Source organism: Physeter macrocephalus, chromosome 9 (assembly GCF_002837175.3).
Source record: "Physeter macrocephalus isolate SW-GA chromosome 9, ASM283717v5, whole genome shotgun sequence".
Lineage (NCBI taxonomy): Eukaryota > Metazoa > Chordata > Mammalia > Artiodactyla > Physeteridae > Physeter > Physeter macrocephalus.
In genome coordinates this window covers 79,807,243-79,833,277 of record NC_041222.1, presented here as the reverse complement: position 1 = coordinate 79,833,277, position 26,035 = coordinate 79,807,243, and the positions used below count along the sequence as shown (strand labels likewise).

At 44.1% G+C, this 26,035-nt stretch overlaps 1 protein-coding gene across 3 annotated transcripts in view; it reads right to left on the bottom strand.

Annotated features, from left to right (window-relative positions):
- AOPEP (aminopeptidase O (putative)) overlaps nucleotides 1-26,035 on the bottom strand; it is a 382,025-nt gene that overhangs the window by 153,912 nt on the left and 202,078 nt on the right. For all 3 annotated transcript variants that reach the window (XM_024132867.2, XM_028494111.2, XM_024132866.3), the window contains one exon: nucleotides 771-960. In XM_024132867.2, the coding sequence (XP_023988635.1) occupies nucleotides 771-960 (190 nt within the window). The remainder of the gene's footprint in view (nucleotides 1-770; nucleotides 961-26,035) is intronic.

The following is a 26,035-nucleotide window of genomic DNA, read 5'->3' as shown; positions in this document are numbered from 1 at the left end:
CCGCAACGGGAGAGGCCACAACAGTGAGAGGCCCGCGTACCGCAAAAAAAAAAAACAAAAAAAGTTGAGGTTGTAAACTGGGAGTGTGTTGACTAGGTCTGGCCTTGGTGTATGTTTGGTTTGCATATTTTTTAAATTAGTAAATTTCACATAAAAATCCAGAGTCATAATTTCCTTTAAAAAACTAGAAGTCCAGGTTGTACTGAGCCCTCCTTTCAGCATGACAGCAATCGGTTAGCGCTGAGGAGAAGCTTCCGGTTTGCCACAGTCCTTACCATTCCTGAATCTATAACACCAACAGCTTCATTCTTTATTACTTGCCAGCAGACATCTGAGATCATGACTCTTGATTTAAAATTTCATCTCATTATTTAATAAAACAAAACACACCACAACCATACCACAAAGGAGTGCTTGAGTATGCATAGCACCACCTTTTCTTTAAGTCTTTGCTCAAATGTCCCCTTATCAGAGAGCTTCTCTGACAAGCACCTTCTAAAACAGCACTAAACCCACCTCTCTCTATCCGGCTTCATTTTCTTGACAGTACTCATCACTACATGTTAAAGATGTTTATCTGTTTATCTGTTCTCTCTCATCGCTAGACCATGAACCCCGTGGGGAGCAAGGACTCTCCTCCCACTTACAAAGCAAATAGAACAATTGCCTAAGTGCATATGAGCACTCAATACCTATCTGTTGAATGAAAGGAAGACTCTGAGTTGAACTTGACTCTGGGTAGTGAAATGCTTAGCACACTTGAAACCTACCTTCTGCGCCTTGGCCCAGAATACATCTTCCAAGTGAGTGGCGAACCCTTCACTGAGCCACTCTTCCGTCCAGTCTCGGGCCCCGATAGCCAGGCCAAACCAGGCGTGAGCAATTTCATGGCAGAGACGGGTCCCACAGAGCTGGCTCATTCCAGTCAAGGTGCTCTGAGAGAGGAAGACGAGGTGTGGGCTGTGGATCATGGGGGAGAAAACACACACAGTCTTATCAGGGCCTGTCCTCATGGCCGCCCCCAGGGCTGGCTTTCTCAGCCCTGCCAGCCTGTTATTATCGTGTGCATGCTAGATGACGACCAATAGGCTCGCAGCTTAGATGCTTTTAGAAATAAATAAAGTGGCAGTTTAAGTTCCTGGCAGAGGTTCAGGTTGCCTTTTCTGCCAAGCAGTCGTCTCCATCATCAAGCAGCTATTACCTGTAATAAGCAACCTGCACCGAGGTTTTACACTGAAGAAATTACAAGGCGATGGAAGCACTTACCCTGATATCTGGACTGTAAAAGAAGAGCAGGTGTGAGAATGTGAAGCCCATGCTGTCGAGACAGTGATCAAAGAAGACCCTTCAGCCAAAAAATCTGAGCAGCTTACAAACAAAGTGAGAAGTCATGCAGAAGGAAGGGAAAAGCCGAGAAGAATGGAACCAAACATTTCCTAGTTCAGACTGAGGGTGGTTACAGAGGCAACAAACTCCTAGGTGCCATAGGTGGGTGAGGTTTCAAGAGACTCTGATAAAGGCTGAGTCTCTGTGAGGCCGAGATTTTCAAAGGTATCTTCTATCTATAGATGCTTATACGTTCCCATGACATAAAACTAGGCGGAGAGAGAGAGAAGGGAATTAACTCACTCAGGTGTGCAAATGGTTCCAGGGCTGGCACCAGTCCGGGAGATTTATCTAATCTCATTTCCCACACCTTCTTTTAAAACGCCAAATACCATGATTAGAATTGCATTGATGAAATGGGAAGAAGGGAGGCTGAAGAGAGAAGAGGCAAAGGAAATACCTCCTGTGCTTCCACCTTCGGTATTTCTCATTTATCCAGGACTCGTTTACCGTCTTATGAATGAAGAATTTGCTCTTTTAAAAAAAGCAATCTCTCCTCCATCGACTGAACAAAAGCAGTCGTGAAACCTTCCAAATTAAGAAGCTGTACACACTGGTTCGTTCCTTCAAAAGCCATGCATCTGCCATCGTGTGGGCTCTGCACAAGCCAGGATGGCTTGCAGTTTTGTCCTCTGCCCCCACGGCCGCCAGTAGAGAAAAGCCCACCTGTACTTGCCTTGCACAGCATCGCCCGTTCAGCTCAGAGAGGTCAACTGAAAGCGCGGGAGTCATGTGTGCCCAAATAGACAGCTTTCATGTGAAATAATAACAGGGCAGGCGCGCAAATGAGAAGGTGTCCGCCAGGATCCCGGCAGAGTCCACCAGAAATGCCAGGAATTAAAAGTGTCGTTGGGGCGTTTAGGATACAAAGGTGCGATGCAGTATGCAACAACAGAAGTTCAGAGCACTAACTCAGGAAAAAAAAAAAAAAAAAAAGGAAGGAAGGAAGGCAGACAGGAAGGAAAGGGAAAAGAGTGAGAGGGAGGGAAGGAGGGAGGGAGGAAACAGAGGCCCAGGAGCTAAACTTCCTCTTCCCGAGAAAGTCGCCCCACGGAGAAGACAAACTGCGAAACCTGGCATTTTCAAGTAAATAACCCTTTGCTCTGGCATGTGCAGCTCTGCAAAGAAAAGCCACAGAAATGTACCAAGTAAATAACATTCCAGACATACTGCTGGCAGCACTTCACCCTTTTGGCTAAAGCAAAACAGAAGCAACTTCAGGCTTTGTAAACAGGCTCACAGACAGCCTGCGCTGGAAAGGTCTGCTGGCCAGAGACCCAGACGGTGCACACACAGTTACAGAGACGGTAAGGCTGAGCCGACCCCGCAGCCCAAGAAGCGCACGCACGCTGATGACTGTGACATGGCAGCGAGACTGTTCACGAAGAAAAAGGCTGCCCTGTCCACAGCGACCTGCTCGCTGCTTTGTCCCAGTGTGGAAGCCGAGCCAGGCCCTTTTATGCAAATACCAAAGTCTGCAAGGGCCTGAAGGAATGCACAAAAGCAGCTGTGTGGGGGGGGATGGCATTTCATTTTCCTGTCCTGTAGTTTTTCCCCTTCAACAGTCTTTGTTGTCTCCAGCAGTCCTCCTTCCCCACCTGTCAGTACTTTGGAGATACCACTCTGGCCTTGGCTGGGCTCAGGACAGACCCTGGCATTGCTGGAACGGTGCCTAATTTCTCACTTCCCGTCCTCAATACTTTCTTCCGAGCCAGGGAGAAATGTATTTCCTCCTGTCTTCTGAGAAAGACCAAAGCTTAAACTTCCTCCTAGATCGGAGGATGTGCGTTTCAATTGATATAAATGACCCTGTTATCAGGGGAAAACATGACCTTCTCCCTGAAAAGCAATTTTCCAGTTGAGAACGAGACCCCAAATCCTCCTGCAGCGGAGTTTGTCGTCTAAGGTTGGGTTTTACCTGTGGATCACAGCTTCTATGAGGGAAGTAGGTTCTTTCTTAAACTAAATTAAAAACACAGAGTAAGGTTTTGATAACCTTTCTCAAGGGTTGTTAACAAAATTCTGGCATAAAAGGACCAATAGAATTTTATTTCAAGGAGAATTTCTTCCTCTCCTTTTGAACCTAAGTGTCAGGATTTTTCATGTTAAGTAGAATTTTTAAACTGTTTTTTCCAACAATGAATGAAGAAAGGTATAATGCCCTTAAACTCACTTCAAGGAATAATATTAAATATTCCTCTACCAGCAGATAATCTCCTTCATGCCCACCTTCAAAACAAAATGCATGTTTAGAATTTTCTACCCCTACCTTACACTTGATTTATAAGTGTTACCCCTGGGGTCCTCACACTTTCTGAGTTCTCAGAATCTTATTCATGGTCCTAATCAGCCAGCGGGGCACCAGGCTTCATTCTGACAGGCCCTTTTTGAAAACGGGTTTTCTTTTTTCTTTTTCCTTTTTCCCCTGAAAGGGCCTGTGTCAACTGCCTCTACAAATGCCAAATTGTTGATTCATCATCGTTACAGAGGACAGAAGATAATCACTTCAATGACATCTTCATCCTAAAGAAGGTTTTTGGTTTTGGTTTTGGTTTTTTTTTTTTTTTTTAAATCACAGAGTTGATCGTTTTTCCCAAATAAGAGATGGGTGGGAAAGTAATATTTTCAACTCTCAAAAAGTACAAGCCCTCTTGTTTGTATTCTCCATCATAAATTCTCTTTCACTGCAAGTGATCTAGAAGGCCAGCGGGGCAGAGCAGGGGGTTGGGCAGAACGTCAGCAGGACACGTGTTCTCCTTCTTTCCCAGGAGACCACCAGCAGCGGGGCTGCCTCCCGACAAAGGCCACGTGGTACTGTCTGTCTGCCGCCTTGCCCCTCAAGATTAAAAATATCATTTCTGGTCTGAAAACAGTTTCTCAGGATTGTTCCTAAAAGCTACCTCCCCACCCAGATTAGAAGGCCGTGTCAGTTCATTTAAAACATGCTTCTAGCAGAGGAGGAAGGAGTGCCTTCATTACCCGGGAGCTGCTCCAATCCTTCGGGAGGAATTCAATTTGGAGCGGAAATGGGGAATTTCATCAGATCTTAAGCAGGGGCTGGAGTGTGATTTATTTCTGCTTTGCCCAGGGAGACGTGACCAGCGTGGCCCACCTTGCTGCTCAGGGAGAGGTACAGCACTGGGGGCTCCAGCCCTGCAGGCTGCAGCGGGACCAAGAGGACAGGAAATTGCTTTTGGTTAAGGACAAGAAGAGCTCCAGGCCACCCCTCCATTATACTGGAGCAGTTCCCAACTCCCCTCAGGGGGAGTAGATTCACTTTTTGTACAGATTCTTGGAGGTTTGTCCAGGAAACAGACACATATGCATCGTTTGAACTTCTTATGGGTTCAAAGTTTTTCACAATCTCAACAACGTGTGAAGCCCAATAGCCCATTACAGAGAGGAAAGAAGAACAAACAAAGAGGGGAACTCAGGCTCCTGTACTTTCAGACTTCAACTCGAGAGTTCTAAGGGCCTCATAATCATGTGAAAGCAACTTTTACTTGCATGACTTAATTACTTGCAAATTTAATTTGGATAACTGAAAGGTAGACTCATAGTAGTCTGGGGCAATCTGAAAGGGAGGACAAATCGTAGTTAGCTGCCCCTTAGACTCAGGACATGCTTTCTCTTCCTCTGTAAGGTGTGACGCGATTTGTGCCAGTACCTCACTCGGTGCATTTATAAACCAAATGCTCGGCTCCGGCCCCTTCACCTGTGCAATGAAATCCCTTAGCCCCCCTCCCAGATGCAGTCTAAGGTAGGGGACGTGTCTGTTGTCCCAAAGGCAAAGGGATGGCCCAGATGACCTGGAGGGCCCCTGCTCCCCTCTGGCTCTGAGACTGCTCAGTGGAGACTAGTAACCTTCCCTTTGCTCCATCAGGCATCCCGTGCTGTGGCCACACGTTGTAGTCTTAAACTGGCACCTTAGGAGATATGGGGATATGGGCCTTTCAGTAGCCTGAGGGGGAAACCGGATCTAAAAACTGGAAGAAAACTTACTACAGTGGATCAACACAAGGATCTAGGTTTGAGAGAAAAAGCTAATGTTAGTTAGTATATGTTTTCCTTTAAAAATTCTAAATACCGGGACTTCCCTGGCGGTCCAGTGGTTAGAACTCCGCGCTTCCACTGCAGGGGGCCCAGGTTGGATCCCTGGTCGGGGAACTAAGATTCCCGCAGGCCATGCAGTGCGGCCAAACAATAAAAAATAAAAATTCTAAATAGCAAAAAGGCAGTAAAACATCTACTCACTTACCTAAATGAATTTTGGCTAAAACTGCCAACCTGACTATAGCAGAGAGTGACTGAGGGGAAGCCCCAGGGCCAGAGACCTCTACCAGAAACATATACTCCTTCGAAAGACTCAAATGCTTGAGTATTTGCTGTGTGCTAGGCACTATATTTTACATACATCATCTCAGGAGATAGATTTTATTATCAGCCCCATTTTACAGATGATGAAAGTGAAGCACAGAGAGGTAAAATGACTAGCTCAAGGTCACACAGCTGGTAAGTAATGGAGCTGGTATTTCCACTCACACAATCTTGACCCTGAAGTCCTACTCTGACCCACTCTGCCCAGGGTCACTGGGTTTAGACCTGTGGCTTCAGGGCTCCCATTCCTCTGTGCCAGCTCAAGCTGGTGGTGCAATGCTCACTGTTCTCCCTGGTGCTCCATCTTCAGAGTCCACCCAAGGGAAGCGACCAGCCACACCCCAGGACCCAGCTAGAACTGACCGGAGGTTATCAGACCTTGTGATCAGCAAAGCTTCAGCCTCTTTCTGGTGAGAAGGAAGGTAGGGAAGGAAGGGAGAGGGGAAAAGAGTGGGAAGCATCACTACTCCTCTGGTGAAGCCCCCCCAAGAGCCTAAATTCCTGAATGCAGCACCATTCTTCCTAACCCTGTCCTATGCCAGGTCCCTTGTGGGCCACTGCAAGGGGATGCTTAGACAAGCAGGTGTAAGGGTGCAAGGGTCAGTCCCTAGGGTACGATTTCAGGAGCCCAGGAAGGACAACATGCCAGACTGCCTACTGCCTCTCCCCAGCCTCTACCTCCCACCCCCTTTTGTTAAAGCCTGACTTTTCTTTTTCCTGAAGAGACTTTTTTTTTTTTTTTTTTTTTTTTTTTTTGCGGTATGCGGGCCTGTCACCGCCGTGGCCCCTCCCGCTGCGGGGCACGGCTCCGGACGCGCAGGCTCAGCGGCCGTGGCTCACGGGCCCAGCCGCTCCGCGGCACGCGGGATCCTCCCGGACCGGGGCATGAACCCGTGTCCCCTGCATCGGCAGGCGGACCCCCAACCGCTGAGCCACCAGGGAAGCCCGAGACATTATTTTTTATAGCAGTTTTGGGTTCACAGCAAAATTGGGCAGAAAGTACAGAGACTTCCCATATGCCCTGCCGCCACACACACAGCCTCCTCCTCTATCAACCTCCCCCATCAGAGTGGTGCATTTGTTATTAGAGATGACAAATCTACATTGATGTATCATTACCCAGGGTCCGTAGCTTACATTAGGGTTCACTCTTGGTGTGGTGCAGTCTGTGGATTTGGACAAATGTATAATGACATGTATCCACCATTATAGTATCATACAGAGTAGTTTCACTGCCCTCAAAATTCTCTGATTTTTTTTTTTTTTTAAAGAAGAGATGGTTTAAAGCAGATCACAAACTCAAAGGACTACAGGAGCCAAGAAGATAACAAAATGAGGGAGGTGGATAACTCAGTGGAGAGAGTAGAAAAAAGATGAGAAAGTAGACAAAGAGGTGGGGGGAGTAGACAGGAGATGGGAAAGTAGACGATGAGATGAAGGAAGTGGATAAGATGGGGGAAGCTGGTAACAAAAGTCGGGAAGTAGATAACAATAGAGGGAAGTGGGTAAGGAGATGGGGAAGTAGATAATGAGAGGTGGGGAAACAGATAAAATGAGGAAGGCACATAACAAAAGGTAGGAAGTAGGTGACAAGATGGAAGTGGAGAACAAGATGAGGGAAGTAGATAACGAGATTAGGGGAGTGATAACAATATAAGGAAATAGGTAACTACAGGAGAAAAGTAGGAAACAATAGGGGGAAGTAGACAACACATTTAAAAAACGTTTTGCCAAAGCAAACCAACCTATGGACAGGAGCTACAAGTTTATCATCTCAGGTTTGAAGCAGTTATCTTAGGAGGAGAAGTGCATGGCCTCATGGTACGTTGAGGTGTAACATCTGGATCCCGCCAGGTTCTGCATGGCTGCTCACAGAAAAGAGGGAAAGGCCCCAAAGCTGAGCACGGATGACAGTTAGGAGGAGAGAGGGGGCTCCTCCTGAGGTATAAGGAGGGGGAAAGTGGTGCCGCTGGGGACAACACCGAAACATTTTTGCCAGCTTCATAATTTTGTTTAGTGCTGGCCTTGGCCTACCGCTAAGAGTAAGAATTAATAGCATGGCGATGACAAAACATGGAGGCCAACTCTGACTCTAGAAAACAGAGACCGCCTTTGGTGGACTGCTCAGCTAGCGGTAAGCAGAGCCGTAAGCAGAGCGGACACCTCACTTCTGCGTGCAGGCATCGTCCCTGGAGCTGGATTTCTAGATCTCGGTCCTGCGTGCTAAGTGAAGGCAGCCCCGGCACTCGATGATTACTCGATGATTAGTAGTTGGCTGCACCTAACTCGGGCTACCCTGCCTGAGAAAGGTGGCAGGGTCGGCATCTCATGGTTGTGTGCTCATCTAAAAAGCTAAATAAAGCTTCAAGTGGATGTCTCAGGTTTTAAAGCTAAAGATGCAGAGACAAAAACCAGTATTTGATTGAATTTTCCAACTCTAGATTTGGACTCCTTTCTTTCTGAATCTTAAGGTACATGTTCAACCTAAGGAGTCTCTGCATTCTCACAGAGGAGAACAAAGAATTAACTTTTTTTTTTTTTTTAAGTTACTGGACACTCTGGTGTTTTGGATACCAGGGGCACACCCATACCCAACTATATAAACAATATTTATTGTAGCTGAAGAGGTCTTCTGAATCATCTCTAAATGAGTTATGAACTGAGAGCTGTGCATTTTCTGCAGGATCTGGAGAACTCTTCTGGTAAGTAATTACCAATTAAAACATGCTGGCAGCCTCCACTGGAGTACATGGATGACAAAATGTGATTCTCTCTGCCCCCCCCGCCGGCCTCCCCAACCAGGGTGATGATGTTTGTTCCCATAAAGAGAGCTAATAAAATTAGCCTCTACCATGATACAGGGAAAATCTTTATTTAATAAAATAATGCATTTTGCTTCATTCCCAGAACAGCAATAATATGGCGCAACTGAGAACCATAATAGCTCATCCAGTTGGTTTTTGCTGCGTGTACAAGTCTGTCATTTGTGGCCATGTGGACGCTTGGAAAGCTGCTTCGTGAAGGAAGACGTTTGGGCAGCTTGCACCACCCGCAGTAAGAGCAGTGCGGTTATGGGTTTCCTTTGAAATACAGTGCAAGCATTCTCTGAATCCACAAATCAAGTCTAAAGAAAGAAATGGTGGGGAATTCCCAAAGAGTACTCAGAACTGTAATTGGTGAGGGGGCCATCAGTTGCTTCCACAACCGAGAGCAAGCATCCGTGGCCCAGTCAGGCAATCTGGGCATCTGAAAACTCAAGGTGTAGTCAGAAATGTGTTTAAGTGTTGTGCTGGGGGCTGGTGAAGGCACACATGAAGCACAAAGGCTGGTCGTTACGGCCATAGGCCTGGATACAGCAGGGCACTGCAGGCTGAGAGAATGAGCCCTGAGAGCAGATGCTGGTGTGGAAGGACACACGAGTTTCCTCTGCCAGACAGCCACACTGTCAACTAGCTTTCAAAGCAGGAGGTTACTTTGGGTAGGAACAAGCACCAGAGCTACCTTAGGGCTTAGGGTGTCAGAATCAGTTCTATCACGAAATCAAAGTTGGATCTAGGATAAGAGAATTGAAGGAAGCCGAGTTCAAGTATTCCCTGACAGTTGGAATGATGGTGGTGGAGAAAAAGGAAAGGAAAAATAAAGTACTGGTGACAGTAAACTCTTAGACATTGCTTACCCTCTCTCAGGCACAGTTCTAAGGACTTGATGTTCACTAACTCATTCAATTCTAACAATAACGCTGTGAGGGAGATATTATTATCCCCATTTTACACACAAGTAAACTAAGCCACAGAGAGGTTATACTGCTTGTCCAAGATCCCATAGTTAGTATGTGTCAAAGCTGATTCAAATACAGGCAGCCGGGCTCGCATACATGTTTTGCTTGACCCACATCAGCGTGTTTCAGAATCACCGAAAGGTAAGGTTGTTAGGCAAATACTAGATACTCAGTTAAATCTGAATTTCATATAAATAACTAATAATTTTTTTAGTGTGTGTCCCATGCAATATTGCTAAACCTGGCAACCCGCCTGGAGGGCTTGTTAAAACAAATCACGGGGCCCACACCTCCCAAGAGTCTGATTCATAGGCCTGGGTGGAACCTGAGATCTGCATTTTCTATGAAGTTTCCAGGTGATGCTGGTGTTACTGATCCAGGGACCACACCCTGAGCGCCGCTGATCTACACTTTGACAGACGCATTTTTAACTTAAAAAAAAAGAAATCCATTGCCAAAATTTATAAATAGGAAGAAGATTTCACCTAGAAATCCAGATTTTCTAATTTTATTTAAAATTTGAAAGATATGACTACACTAGGCTCACACTCCTATGTAGTAACTGCAGCTGAACAGCAGCTGACCCTTTCAGAGGGGGCTTGGGCTCCCCAGTTCCCCATCACTCCCCCTCTCTCCCCACCACTGGCTGATTCCATTTGTCATTTATAATCATATGTGATTATACGTGCTTCCCTCCACCCCTTTCCTATAGCAGGATTAAGAGAAAAGTGAAATATTTCTTCTATCCACATCTCCATCAAAAGTAGGTAGAGAAGACCAAGTATTTCTTAAAGGATGCTCTGCCCATGCACTCATTTATATTTGCTGCCTGACTCCTTACGGGCATGTGGATTTAACCTCTTGTTTAGTTTTTCTTATGAAAAATTCTACTATAAAACTTGTTCATGGCTATAAAATAGTTTAGCAACTCTTGCTTCGTGGAGAGAGCAAAGGTACAAACTTTAGCCGAGTTCAAGTCAGTCACTACCAGTTTCCCTATTACTAAGGGTGGAATTTATTGGATTTATTGTATTTTTAAAATCCAAACACAGTTTCAATTATTACTAGCCACTAATGGCTTATAATGAAGGCAGAGCTTGTCAGCTAAGCAAACAACTGGTATGTTTGTTTACAGTGTAAATAAAGGGAAATTCATGAGTTAAATGAATGAATTTGTTGATTGTTCTCCCTGGGCTGTAAAGGAGTATTCAGCTGCCATAATATATATCACCACCTTTTTGCTGGAGTTATCTTTAGCCAGCCAGAGATCTTTCTTAGTGGTTGCTTACAAAGTAAATGTCTCTCTGAGTTTTTGAAAGTACTCATCCACATCAGTAAGTGCCATTAAGGATAAGGGATCACCTGGCTCCGGGGGCGGGGGGGGGGGGGGGGGGGGGGGGGGCCAGCCAGAGATCTTTCTTAGTGGTTGCTTACAAAGTAAATGTCTCTCTGAGTTTTTGAAAGTACTCATCCACATCAGTAAGTGCCATTAAGGATAAGGGATCACCTGGCTCCGGGGGTGGGGGGGGGGTGGGGGGTTCATAAATAACTGAGCTTTTAAGAACAATAGCCATATTTCCGAATCTCAATCTGTGACTCCACAAATAGACCAAAGCAGCACACTTGTGGAGATAAAGGGACAATATGCCTCATATTTTCCAGGGTGGTCCTAGAAAGTATGGGACAGATGGTCATTCTCAGAGGTACTGAACTTAACAGCATTTCTCTTTAGAAGGTAATAAACCTCACCAGAAACAAAAATAAACAAATAAAAGGTTTTGCTCTCCAAAGTCTCCTAGCTCTAACTAAGCTTTTCATTTAAAATTACGAGCACGCACTTCTTCTCTCCAAATGCAATGCATCAGGTTTACTGGATATCTATAGTTAAATCCCATTTTCCTGGGATGGCTCCCCTGGAGGTGCTCACCATGGTGATTGTGTGTGTGTGTGTGTGTGTGTGTGCGCGTGTGTGCGTCCGGTGGGGGAATCAGAGGAATTTCTCTCCTTCTAAATAATTCTTAGTGCCCATGTCCCTATTTCTGGGTAGCTGCCTTATTTATAGTGAGCTGAAAGGCACCTCAATCCATTCGGAATGTATTCGGCTTCGAGTAACAGAAAAGACAACTAGAGTTGGCATGCACAAGGCGAGGTTTTTTCCTTTCCTGTAACAAGACCCCTGGAGGAAGGTAAGGTTGCTGAGGTTGGTTCAGTGACTCAGTGATGTGGTCAGAGCTCTAGGTCTTTCTAGCTTCCCACTCTGCCATCCTTACCATGTTCACTTTCATCCTCAGGCTTGCCATCTCATGGTCACAAGTTGGCCACCACAGCTGCAGGCATCACTTTTATGTTCAACAGAGGGAAAAGGGGGGGGGGGGCAGGGCTGCAGAGGAGAAGAGCCGTGCCAGCAACATCTATCCCTTTCATCAGGAAAGCAAAACTTTTCCTAGAAAGCCCATATTATATTTCCACTCATTGGTAACCCAAGCTACAAGGCTGCGTGGGAAAGGGGATATTTGGCTTTTTCTGATTCTATGGTAGACAGGAAGAAGGGCATTGATTTATGGGGTGCTGGCTTCATCAACCCACAGGGTCAGCTGCAGTACCCTAGTGTAGCCCTCTTTCTCATAAATATGAGAGAGTCATTCCTTGGGTCTTTTAGAACGCAAATACTTTAGGAAGGGATAATATACTAAAATAATCCACACTGAAGTGTTAGTAACATACCACCATATTACATTTTTCTAGACAGGAGGCATTCTGAACATGGGGACTGCGGGATGGGCAAGTCAGCATACTTCGCAGACACATTCTACCTATTTCCCAACTTAACCTGATGCTGGATGACATGTGGACTTTTATTTTACCTTCTGATCCTCCACAAAAGGCCAAAAACCTACTAAAGCTGAAGGCAATATTATATATGATGGTGGTTTTTAAGAACTCAGGCTTTGGAGACAGAGCCCTGACTTTGACTTGTGGCTCTCCCATCTACCAGCTGCATCACTGTATCAGTTTTCTATGGCTGCTGTGACAAATAACCACAAACGTAGGGGCTTAAAACAACACAGATTTATCATTTTACAGTTCTGTAGGTCAGAAGTCTGACATGGGTCTCACGGGGCAAAAATCTATGTATTAGAAGTCAGGACACTGGTCCCTGTGTGTATCAGGTGGGAGGTGACTGGAAGGGGGCACAGGGGTCTTCTGGGGCGTTGGTCACATTCTGCTGTTTTTTAAAAAATATTGATTTATTTATTTTCCTTTTTTTTTTTTTTTTTTTGGCTGTGTTGGGTCTTAGTTGCGGCACACGGGATCTTTGTTGAGGCATACGAGATCTCTTCATTACGGCGCACAGTCTGCTCAGGTTTCTCTCTAATTGCGGCACGCAGGCTTCTCTCTAGTTGTGGAGTGTGGGTTTTCTCTCTCTAGTGGTGGCGCGTGCACTCCAGGACACGTGGGCTCTGTAGTTGCGGCGCGCAGGCTCTCTAGTTGAGGCACATGGGCTCAGTAGTTGTGGCACGCAGGCTTAGTTGCCCCGCGGCACGTGGGATCTTAACTCCCGACCAGGGATCAAACCTGCATCCCCTGCATTGGAAGGTGGATTCTTTACTACTCGTCCACCAGAGAAGTCCCACATTCTGTTTCTTGATCAAGGTGCTAGTTATAGAGGTGTGTTCAGTTTGTGAACTTTTGATGAGCTGTACACTTAAGACGTACACTTTTCTGCATGTATTGTACTTCAATGAAAATTTAAAAACAAAGAAACACACAAACATAGAAACAAGTATCTTGGGAGGTCTTCATTTTCTCCTTGGAGAATCAAGGCAAAGATTAAGCCAGAGTCTTGTCAGTAGGGGCAGAAATGAGACCAGAGACTGGGCTGCCTGCCCCTAGTCCGTCCAGATGAATGTACTCCAGGCCAGTTCCCAACACTAATTGTACATATATTTTGAGTCTCTTGAGGAAAAGGTTTTTTCATTTTCTTTAAATTTGCTTTTGCCATAGAGTCACATTTCTACTGCAAGTGAAAGGTATCTTGTATCCTTCAGACACACCTGTAAAAACAGAACTGATACTGTCATATATCCATGTCTGCTTCATTTTCTTCCAGACACAGTGGAAAACATGACACAATAATAAACCCCTTTTTTATCCTCGCCAGCTGGAAAATTACGTTATGACTGAAATGACATCATTCAGCTACGACACTGAGCCAGCGGCTGCTCTGAGAAATCAGGGTGAGGCAGTGACAGCATGGATGTGAAAGCCACTCAACAATGAATCCCACCCTTTTTACTAGCAAAGGGCTTTTTTATTGCCATGGCATTTTTTTTTTTTTTTTTTTTGTGGTATGCGGGCCTCCCTCTGCTGCGGCCTCTCCCGTTGCGGAGCACAGGCTCCGGACGCGCAGGCCCAGCGGCCATGGCTCACGGGCCCAGCCGCTCCGCGGCATGTGGGATCCTCCCAGACCGGGGCGCGAACCCGCTTCCCCTGCATCGGCAGGCGGACGCGCAACCACTGCGCCACCAGGGAAGCCCTGCCATGGCATTTTGAAAATGAAACTGCAGCAGCTATATCATCTGAGGCCATTGATCACCCAACATTCCTTATCTCTGAAACTAACCACATTGGCCAAAACAAAACAACCATGGGAGTAGAAAGAGAGTAATTTTAAATAACTAGTTCCAAAGGCGGAAGACCAGGGGCCAGGGCCAAGGCTCGCGGCTCCCAGGGGGTGATTTAGTGTTCCCTCTATCAATTGTTGCTAAAGTGACCTCAAGTAGTAGTGGTAATAACTATATCTATACAATAATATTCTTTGATATAGAATATTGATGTTCTTCTGTAATATAATATTCTAGGCAAATATAACATCAGGACAAAGCCTTGACCTTCCTTCATCTTTTCAACTTTTCGGATGAACCATCTGAAACTGCTGATATTTGACCATTCCAACCTCCCAAAATGAGCAATTTCACAGGGCTCATCCTATAGACTGTCCCTCCCTCACCCAAGACACTTCGCTGCAGAAACGGCAAGATCTAAGGAAATTCCCATACTTTTCAAGCAACAGAATTAGAAACACCACTGCATCCCACTGTGGAAAAGTACAGATGAGAGGTCCTTGGCAAATGGCACTGTGCTGTCCTTAGAAAGAGCCGGACCCTAGTCCCTGCCCCAGGTCAGTGCCACCTCAGTCCTTTGCCTGCTCAGTGTGAAGCCAGGTGCCTTAGGGTAGAAGTGGATCTTCAAGTCAACAGCAGAAGCGGGAGCGGTCAAAGCAGGGAGACTGGAACAGCAGTGGCCCCCGAGGCTTGAGGAGGCTGAGTGCATGTGCAGCTGATGTGCCGCATGCTACAAGGCCACCCAAGACGCACGTCTGCGCCTGCACACCGAGGTGAACAGGCTGGGCCATTACTGCAGCGAAGCTGGAATCCCAACTGAAGAGTGTGATTTCAGTCGACCAGCCTGCCACAGGTGCCTGAGCCAACCCCAGTGGATTAAGTATCACACGGTCCCAGGGCCCAGTGGAGAAAGCACGCTGCTTCAGAGCCACTTCCCCCAAGGCGAACATGTGTACCGTGTTCGGTTCTAGCTGCCAGGAAGGGCTCTGGGAAAGAGAACAAGTTCATTTTGATGGAGGACTGGAGGTGAGGCGGAAAGGTGAGAGTATAGGGAGAACGATCAAAGGGAAGGAATTAGTCCATAGTGGGCTGGGGATGGGGAGGGGCGTGGGAAGAAGAGCATATCTGGGGCAGGGACACATGGATTCAAAGGCCGGTGCAGAATCCGGCTCATAGGTGGGATAGGGTCTGCAGTGGAGAGACAAGCTAGCAGTGAAGTTGGGGAAGGTGTGAGACTGGCTCAGGAATGCCTGGACACTCAATCCAAAAGGCATCTTAGAGACCTACCCCTCCCCATCCTACATAGGAGAGAACAGAGACGCAGAGAGCCAGCCTGTTCACGCCACATGGTGGGAGCTGCCCGCGTGCCACAGCTAAGCCATATCAGACCTCAATCCGCCCAAAGGTTTATTCAAAACCGTTTTACAAAATCTTAGTCATAGGGCTTCCCTGGTGGCGCTGTGGTTGAGAGTCCGCCTGCCGATGCCGGGGACGTGGGTTCGTGCCCCGGTCCGGGAAGATCCCACATGCCGCGGAGCGGCTGGGCCCGTGAGCCATGGCCGCTGAGCCTGCGCGTCCGGAGCCTGTGCTCCGCAACGGGAGAGGCCACAGCGGTGGGAGGCCCTCGTACCGCAAAAAAAAAAAAAAATCTTAGTCATAGCAGAACCAAAGGAGACCCCTTGCCTGAAACTGGTGACTCACTCAAGGCTAGAAGCTCACGGCGACTGAGGGCAGAAACCTGTGTTTGCTGCCCTCTGTAGCCACCTTCACAAAAGGCTTCTCAGATGGCTATGACACCAAGTACCAGCAGCTGCACACTAAGATGTTTACTCGGGCAAGACTTGGCCTTTTCCTCTGCTGACAAAGAGCTTACCTTTAAGGAAAGTTTCAACAACCTCAGATACCATGTTGGTTTGTTGGTCACCAGTTTCACTTGGGAGGAGAATGACAACAGACAAGAGAAAAAAAACATTTCACACTATCTTCTAAGTATAACAAGTGTCATATTTTTCACAGTTGTGTTATTATAATGGTTTACCTAATTGTTTTCAAATTTTCTTTCTTGTTCTTTCATTTTTTTTAAGGCTCTGAATATTCACCTTTGGGTTGAACACATTTGTGGAAAGAAAGCCTGGCCGAAAGAAAAACCGAACCATGCTGGGGCGTCAATGCACGTAACCTTAACTACAGTGTTTGCTCCTGCAAAGACTATAATGTATGAAATAAAATATTAATAGCCATTACCTCAGTTCTTCTGAGAACAGACCTGAGTCACAGTTTTCACGTGGCATGATTTCCACACATGCGCCTCACCGTGAACACTGCTCACATCACCAGGCGATAGAAGCCTCAAAGTGGGCGAGCCCAAGAGGAGCGTGTGTTTTTATTTCATAATGTCATGGGCAATGTTGCTTATTTTGGCGACCAAGTTCAATTCTCCTGAATTTCCCATCTATTACACATTATAAGACGAATCACCTAAACATGTACTAGGAGGGTTGGCAAAATTATTTTTAACTCAGAAAGGAAAATATTGGAATAAGATTAACATCTCTATTATTTATCAGCAGCTAAATTAGCAATCACTCAGCTGAACTCTCTGACATTTGCAAGCATCAAGAGGGCAAAATATTTGTGTGAATGGATGTCTTTCCAACGCCTCACATTTGTGCGTTGCAAATGGGCATAATTAGATTTTTAAACTTTGTGTGGATGCTGTTAAGAATGCTAAAGACATTCAGCTCCCCAGGGGCTTATGTTATGGTAGGTCTGGTTTCCCCTTCTCTCCCCCTGCTTGTTCATTGTCTTCTTGATAAGCTCTGGGTTCTTAGTGGCCTAAAAACCAACTGTTTGACAGTTTTGTGTCTGATGATTATACAGCTGAGTTAAACAAAGAATGAAAGTCAAGTGCCCACCCTAGTACCCGGCACACAGTAAACATGCCGCAAATGGTAGTGCCTCCTCCTTACACTCTCTCGTAGATTGCTAAGTGCTTTCAAGTCTGTGTTTAGAAATGATTCTTCAAATCCCCCATGCAATAGTGTAAAGTGAACATTCCGCTTTTATTGGCGGGAGGCCGGGAAGGGGAGGATGGCTAATTTACTCCTTGAGATGGGATCCTGACATAGTCCGAGGCTGGACAGCCTCAGCTTAGCGGTGGGGCTCCTGGGCTAAATTGCTTCTTTAGGTGGCCTGCCACACTGAGGTGTGTTTTTTAAATCTGTGCAATAAAATTTCGTGTGGTTGGAGAGGCGGCGGAAGGGAACCCACCCACAGGCAAATGACGTCAAAAAGCTAAAGGGAAACATTGGGCTTCTCTGTTCTCGAGAAGCTTCTGGTGTGTTAAGCAACCTCAGAAGGAAGCTGGCTTTCCATTAAAAAACAGCCACTTTGGCAGTTGTCACAGACAGCCTGGGGTCTATACTTCCCCTCTTAGGAAAAGTGGGGAAAATAATTTTCATAAGTTGGAAAGGAAGGAACCTGGAGTTCAAAGAGTCTTAGAGCTGGACAGGCACTTGATGGCCATCTGATGTAACCTCTACTTCTAAACAAGGAAACTGAGGCTCAGAGCAGGTTGGAGACTGAGCCTCGGCCCTTGGATCTCCAGGGCAAAACCCACTCTCTATACCACGCTGTCGTCACAAAGCCAACAGTCCACACCTTTACAGCTGCTCAGGGGAGAAATTACCTTGCATTTCGTTTACCAAGGGGTTGCTTCAGCAGAAGTTCATGGGTGGCTGAAGGAAGAATCATCCTGTCCCACTGACCCCCTGAGGCCAGAGCTCTTGCTTGGGAAGAAGCTCTGGAGAGGCTCTGTGTACGTGTAAGGGGCACACGGCCAAGCAGACCCTTCCCTCTTATACCTTTGCCCCCAGAAAACAACCTGATATGTGGGGTTAAGCACACTTTGCAGGGGAGCCCACACCCTGGAACTCTGGGGAGCCCCACGGCTCGGGGACTGGGGCCAACCACTGGGTCTCTCAGTTCTTCAGATTTCTCCTCACAGGAAGGACCCCGATGTGACTGCTAAGGGACAGCTGAGAAGCAGTGTGCACAAGTCACAAAGCAGGGTTGTCCACTTGTTCCACACATGGCTGTAGGTTCAGCTCTTCCGTGCATCTTTGGGAGAACAATAAAGCCTGATACTAAAATACCGTTAAGTCGCTTATCATTTATTTATTATTATTTAATGTATTATTATTCATTTATCATTTATTATATTATTTATTATTTCCCTTCATAAATTAACTCTCTTGTCGGTGACCTCCCAGAAGAAAAATCCTTCAGTTAATAAAGTAAATAGTAATACCCTTATCATTTTAAAAGCCCTTCACTTCCATATTTTCTTTCTCTTTTTAATTGAACCTCAACAGCTTTGTGATGGTTGTGGATTTTTTTCTCTTCAGGTGAGGAAATGGAGGCTCAGAATGTGGCAAAGACTGCCCTGGAACACCAAGCTTGAGCATGACAGAACAGGAACTCAAGCCCAGGGCTTCTTCCTAACACCACTCGGAACACATGCTCAGTGGGACCAGCTTTGGTTCCCGGACCACAAAGTGATTTCATTCAAAGAACAGAAACTCTTGGTCCAAGACTAGGTTGGACAAACAGGACACAGAAGGCAGAGAGTGATGCTGAACCATTCATTCGTTCAGCAAATATTTACTGAGAGCCTACTAACTGCCAGGCCCTGTGCTCGGTGCCTGGGATACACTAACGAACAAAAGGGACAGGGATGGGGTCTCATGGAGATCACAGTCTAACCGTGGGGAGGGGGGAATTCAATAAATGCGATTATTTCTTTATTGAGCCATTCACTTCTCTCCCTCTGTTAGCTCCTGTGTTTTCACCTAGAAACTTTGGGTCGTGTTTGGATAGCACCACCTTGGTCTGTGTCCTGCTCGCTACTGGCCTCTGCAGCAGCCCTCCCTTTCCCCTCCCTGCGCAAGCCCTGCTCTCCACTGCCTGCCGAAATGACAGGGGCGACGGATGGTTCCACACACTGTCTGACTGCTTTAGTCTCGAGTGTTGGCAGTTGTTAGTGATGGGTGTTATTATCTGATCATTGATAGATTTCATTCATTGTACCTTTCTATCATGGCTTTTACCGAAAGAGTGTGTGTGTGTGTGTGTGTGTGTGTGTGTGTGTGTGTGTGTGTGTGTGTGTCACAGAGCATATTTTATGATAGGTTTTAACAGCACTGGGGCAAAAGTGTGAGGTGAGCAGCTTTCCAAAAGAACTCAATGATACGCACAGGGAAGGTATATTTGGATGGCAAGGCTGTTCCCCCAAATATAACTATAGAAAAGAAATGACAGAAGAATGTGTATTTTTACCATTTTGATTAAACTAGAATTTTAAATCAAAGTTTTATCTTTTTTTTCTTTACTATATGTAACTCTTCATTTCTTGATCCACAGGCTGACTCCTCCGTGTTACCCCTCTGTTATCTGGGGATTCAGAACAGTTATTTAATGCAAGCCCTACACAATAACTGCTTTTATAATGTTTTTAAACTTTCTTTTTAAACAATATGTAAATGGAGTATAAAGGAACCAATATTTTAAGTTTCCTAAAAGATCACTGATTGTTCTTGAGTACGTTATTGAGATGAGTGAAACATATTCTTTAATCAGGAAAACAGAGAGGAAGAAATCACATAAAAGCCTAAGCAGCAACTCAAAAATTATTTTCTTGGTTTATTTTATGTTGCAGCTACACAAGCCAAGCCATCCCTTTTTGTGCGTCCATCAATAAGATATCTGTTGTGCTTTTGTACAAAGAACAAAGATGCTTTTATCAATTCTCAAAAGTCTGTAGGACAAACCATTCATGCTGTCAAACCCCCTAAAACCCTTTCAGCAAATAATGAAATCCATCAGTGACAAATGTCAACATACTAATTTGTTAAATACAAAACAAAAGCAACATTCAGACAAGGCGCTTCATTTCATGTTATATCAGCACTCCAATTTGTACCAAGTTTATGGCAACCCACAGATCATGAAATATTAAACAGGACTGTATTATAATGAAAACTGGAACAATAAACTCCCCTTAGCTAGAATGCTAATAGTGCAGCTGAAATACATGCTATGATTCTGGAACATTCAACTTCTCCCAAACTACTAGAAATTCTATGAAGATACCTATTTCTAATAGTGATGGTATAACCCAAATATATGGATTTCAGGTAGATGAGAAAAGAACCTTGAGAAATAAAATTTCTTCTTCCTAGAGAAGACCTTAAAACTCACTTAGTTCAGCAAGACCAATCAGAACAAAATGAAATTCTTAAAGGTATGAAAGAAATATATAATGAGAGGATCTTCCTGATTTTTGTTGTTGGTCATGATAAAAAGGATATTTTAACTAAGACTATCACATTCCACATTATAGCAGACTTTTTAAAAAAACCCTATAGGAAACAAGAGGGTGGGTGATGCTGAGGCACAGGGCTCTACTGGAGTGTGAGAGGGAGAGCCTCTGAATAATGTTTCACTGTGATTTAAAAAAAAGAGCTTCAAATGGCACCGAGTGCCCTAGAGGACTCGGCAGTACATTGTCAGGGACCTACTGGGTCTGGCACAGGCTTTGAGGCCAGACATACTTGAGTTCAAATCCTGGCTCAAGTGCATGGCTCAAGTGTGACTTCAGACCAAGCTCTCCACCTCTCTGGGTCTCAGTTTCCTTTCTCTAAAATGGACATCACAACCACTTGGCAGGGAAGCTATCTCAGGATTTCCAGTGCCATGTACATTTTTGATACATGAATATCTTGGCCACACTTTCCTCAGACCAGTTGATTTCACCTCCTTTACTTTTGGAGAGATTAATTTAGTCGGGCTTGTGAGCAGCTCAACTGAAAATTCAGTATTTTGGACAAAAAGAAGGTTAAATCGAGTAGTTAGGGTGTGCAGTCAAATGGCACCAAATGGCAATCAGAAGTGTTTTAGTGATATTTTTACACGTGTATCTAGTTTGGATTTCTATGTCTCTTCAACCTTCAATTACCATAAAGAGAGGGTGAGGATGATATCTGCTGTATACCACTGCAGATCCATGTGCTTCCATGACGCCCCCTTTCCCCTTCCCCCCCCCAGCCCGCCCCGCACGGAGGGGAGCAGGTAGGGGGTGGGGTGCCTCCGCTGCCTTGTTACAACCTTTAAAAAAGAAACAACAAGCAGAGCTACATCAGGGAATCTGAAATGCAAAGAATTATCACAGAAAGATAAAAATGAGCTTCCAATTATCTTCTTTAAATGCCATACACACAAAATATATTTCTAAGAAAACACTAGGAAACTGCGGACAAGAAAATATACCTAAAGTGTGGTAAAAGAGGTATAGAAACACATCTTTGTAGGAGAAAAGTCACATAAATCACACTGCTGATGACTTGGTAAATTTCCAATTGGGCAATTGCCACCTGCCTTTCCTTACAAGGAAATTGCCATTCCTTTGGATACAATATATTCCTACGTTTCCAGTCCTAAATGGGGGTGTGCTGTTAGGGGAGACATTAAACAGAGGCTGGGTTTCACCCCCCACAGTAACCTATGTTTTAGCAGTTGACCCTGCTCACCCTACCCCCACTCTGGATCTGTTCGCTGAGCTGAAGCACACATCACACAAAGCAATATCCGGCCAGCTTCATCATTTTCCTTTCTCATCTTCTGAACATCATTCACACTGAACCCTATTAACCCTTCTTCACCCCTTTCTATATATATGTGTGTAAGAAATATTAAATGACGTATTCACTGGGAAACTAAAACATGTCTTTCCTTCATAAACACTCAGTCAATAGCACACATAAGTCAACTGTAAATTCTTGATACTCAAAGTGTGGTCTGGGACCAGGGCCATAGGCAACTCCTGGGAGCTTATTTATTAGAAATGAAGACTCTTGGCCCCAACTCAGAACTGCCAAATCAGAATCTGCATTTGAACAAGATCCCCAGTTGATTTAAATGCACATTAAAGTTTTAGCAGCATAAACATTGTGACAGTGGTTGAAGAATCTAGTTTTCCTTTTGTTTTCTTTTTTCCTCTTGTGGATAGCAAAAGGTATGCAGGACACTGAGAAGCAGGGGAGAATCCTAAGAACTCAAGGTTAATCCCACATTCAGGAGACAAACCCCCCATTTAAAACTATCAGGTGAACATCAACCATATGTGGAACACTAAGCCAAGTGGAGGGGGTTTAAGGATGAATAAGTTCAAGGCCTGTCCTGCCATTTAAAACATTCACTATTCCCTCAACATAATAAAGTTCATATATGACAAGCCCAGAGCTAGCATCATACTCTACTGAAAACTTTTCCTCTAAGATCAGGAAAAAGACAAGGATGCCCATTATCACCACTTTTATTCAACACAGAATTGGCATTCCTAGCCACAGCAATTCGGCAGGAAAAAGAAATAAAAGTGATCCAATTAGAAAAGAAGAAGTAGGGCTTCCCTGGTGGCGCAGTGGTTGAGAGTCCGCCTGCCGATGCAGGGTACACGGGTTCATGCCCTAGTCTGGGAAGATCCCACATGCTGCGGAGCAGCTGGGCCCGTGAGCCATGGCCGCTGAGCCTGCGCGTCCGGAGCCTGTGCCCCCCAATGGGAGAGGCCACAACAGTGAGAGGCCTGCGTACCGCAAAAAAAAAAAAAAAAAAAAAGGAAAAAAAAGAAAAGAAGAAGTAAAACTGTCATTATTTGCAGATGATATGACATTTTATATAAAAAAAACCCTAAAGACTCCAACAAATAACTGTTGGAAGTAATAAATGAATTCAGTGAAGTTGCAGGACAATATACAGAAATCACTGCATTTCTATATACTAGTAATGAATTATCAGGAAGAGAAATTAAGAAAGTAATCCCACTTACAATTGTATAAAAAAATACCTAGGAATAAATTTAACCAAGAAGGTGAAAGATCTCTACACTGAAAATTATAAGACACTGATGAAAGAAATTGAAGAAGACACAAATAAATGGAAAGATAGTCCATGCTCGTGGATTGGAAGAATTAATACTATTAAAATGTTCACACTACCCAAAGTGATCTACAGATTCAATGTAACCCCTATCAAAGTTCCAATGGTACTTTTCACAAAAATATAACAAACAATCCCAAAATTTGTATAAAAACACTCTGAATAGCCAAAGCAATTTTGAGAGGAAGAACAAAGCTGGAGGCATCATGCTTCCTAATTTCAAACTATGTTACAAAGCTATAGTAATCAAAACAGTGTGGTACTGGCATAAAAACAAACATAGATCAATGGAACAAAATAGAAAGCCTGGCATATATGGTGAGTTAATTTACAACAAAGGAGCCAAGAATATACAATGGGGAAAGGACAATCTCTTCAACAAATGTTGTTAAGAAAACTGAACAGCTACATCCAAAAGAATAAAATTGGACCACTATCTTACACCATACAGAAAAGTTAACTTAAAATGGGTTAAGGATTTGAATGTAAGATCTGAAACCATAAAACTCCTAGAAGGAAGCATAGGCAGTAAGCTCCTTGACATCAATCTCAGTGATGATTTTCTGAACACCAAGAGCAAAGACAACAAAAGCAAGAATAAACAAATGGAACTATATCAAACTAAAAAGCTTCTGCACAGCAAAGGAATCATTCACAAAACAAAAAGGCAACCTACTGAATAAGGGAAAATATTTTCAAATCATATTTCTGATAAGGGGTTAATATCTAAAATACATAACATGCTCATACAACCCAATAGCCAATAAAAAAGAGAAAAAAGAAAAAAAAATTTAAACTCTGATTGAAAATGGGCACAGAATCTGAATAGACATTTTTCCAAGGAAGACATACAGATGGCCATCAAGTATATGAAAAGGTGCTCAACATCACTAATCATCAGGGAAATGCAAACCAAAACCACAAGATATCACCTCATACCTGTTAGTATGGCTGTTATAAAAAAAGAGAAATAACAAGTGTTGGTGAGAACGCAGAGAAAAGGAAACCCTCGTGCACTGTTGCAGGGAAAGTAAATTGGTGTAGCCACTACGGAAAACATGCGGGTTCCTCAAAAAATTAAAAATAGAGCTACATATGATCCAGCAATTCCACTTCTGGGTATTTATCCTAAGGAAATGAAAACATTAACTCAAAAAGATATCTGCATTCCCATGTTCACTACACAATAGCCAAGACACAGAAACAACCAAGTGATGGATGGATGGATAAAGAAAATGTGGTATATAGATACAATGGAATGTTATTCAGTCATAAACAGACAGAAATCCTGCCATTTGCAACAACATGAATGGACCTTGAGGCCACATGCTAAGTGAACCTGTCAGAGAGAGAAAGACAAATATTGTATGATCTCACTTATATATGGACTCTGAAAAAACCTGAACTCACAGATACAGAGAATAGATTGGTAGTTGCCAGAGGCAGAGGGTGGGAGGTGCACAAAAATGGGTAAAGGGTATCAAAAGGTACAGACTTCCAGTTATAAAATAAATAAGTCCTGGGGCTAAAATGTGCAGCATGGTGACTAAAGTTAATAATACTGTATTGTCTATTTGAAAGTTGCTGTGACAGTAAATCTTCAAAGTTCTCAACACAAGAAAAAAAAATGCATAACTATGTGTGGTGATAGATGTTAACTAGACTTACTGCAGTGATCATTTCACAATATACTGTATACACATACAGGTTCATTATGTTGTACACCTGAAACTAATGTATTTTTACATGTCAATTATATCTCACTTTTTACAAAATAAAATAAATAAAACATTGACTACTCTATAATATACTGTCTAATACTAGTTAGGTTATTAAAATTGCTACAGTGAAAGAATGTATTGAGGGGTATGGGGCACAGAGGAGGAAGCAATCAATTCTTCTGTAATCTGAGCAAATCTGAATTCTCTATTCTTTGTCATTCCCCATTAAAAGGTGGAAGGTGCCACAAATAAGTCAACTCCACATAAGTCAGAGAAGATTATGAAATTTTGATTTCCTGTTTATTGACAGTCAGTACCACATTCTACTTGTTTTGATAATGACTCTCACCTAACCACTTACTGAAGTGATATTTCATACTAATTATCAACTGTGCATGAATTAGAAATAGAAATCCAAAGGGTAACCATCTCCTGACACGAGGTAATACTGCAAAGGTCAGTTTTGCCAAAATCTGAGAGAAAGAGGGTCAATCAAAGCATGAAGTTTATTGGAGGAAAGACTTGAACAAGGTCTAAAAAATGGGGCACCTGGAAAGTGTCCCACTTAACTCATGAGTCAGATATATCCTCACCGCAAAGCTTCGTGATTTTGTTTAAAGTCAGTTCCTGGAATCTCAGATATATCCAGAATTCAAAGCTAAGAAGAAAACACGGTCTAAAGACAAATACAGATGATATTTGGATTATCTACACTCCCCACTCTCCTTGATTAGGGGGAAACCTGAAAGTTGACTAAGATACAGATATGCAGAGAAAACTGTTTCAAAGAGTTATCAGTATTGACTAGTATTCCAGAGATGATAGTTCGTTTCCCATGATATCTTCTACCTCAGTACCATAAAACACTTTCCTAATGTAATGTGAGGCAGGAGCAATAAGAAGATGATGATAATGCAAGAGAATCTCCTGAGAGAGAGGGAAGCACAGGGAAGACCTAAAAGGCTCAGAAATGGTGAGAAAAAGTGGGTCTGCACTCACCTCCATGAAGGGTGAAGGACCACCAGCTCTCAATAACATATCGTCAGGACCCAGGGACAATACTGTTTTGGACCTCGAGAGTGCAATTTGAAGAATAATGTTTACATTAGCTGGCTATGGTTGTCATCGCAATAGCTTTGGTGGCATTGAAAGTTTAC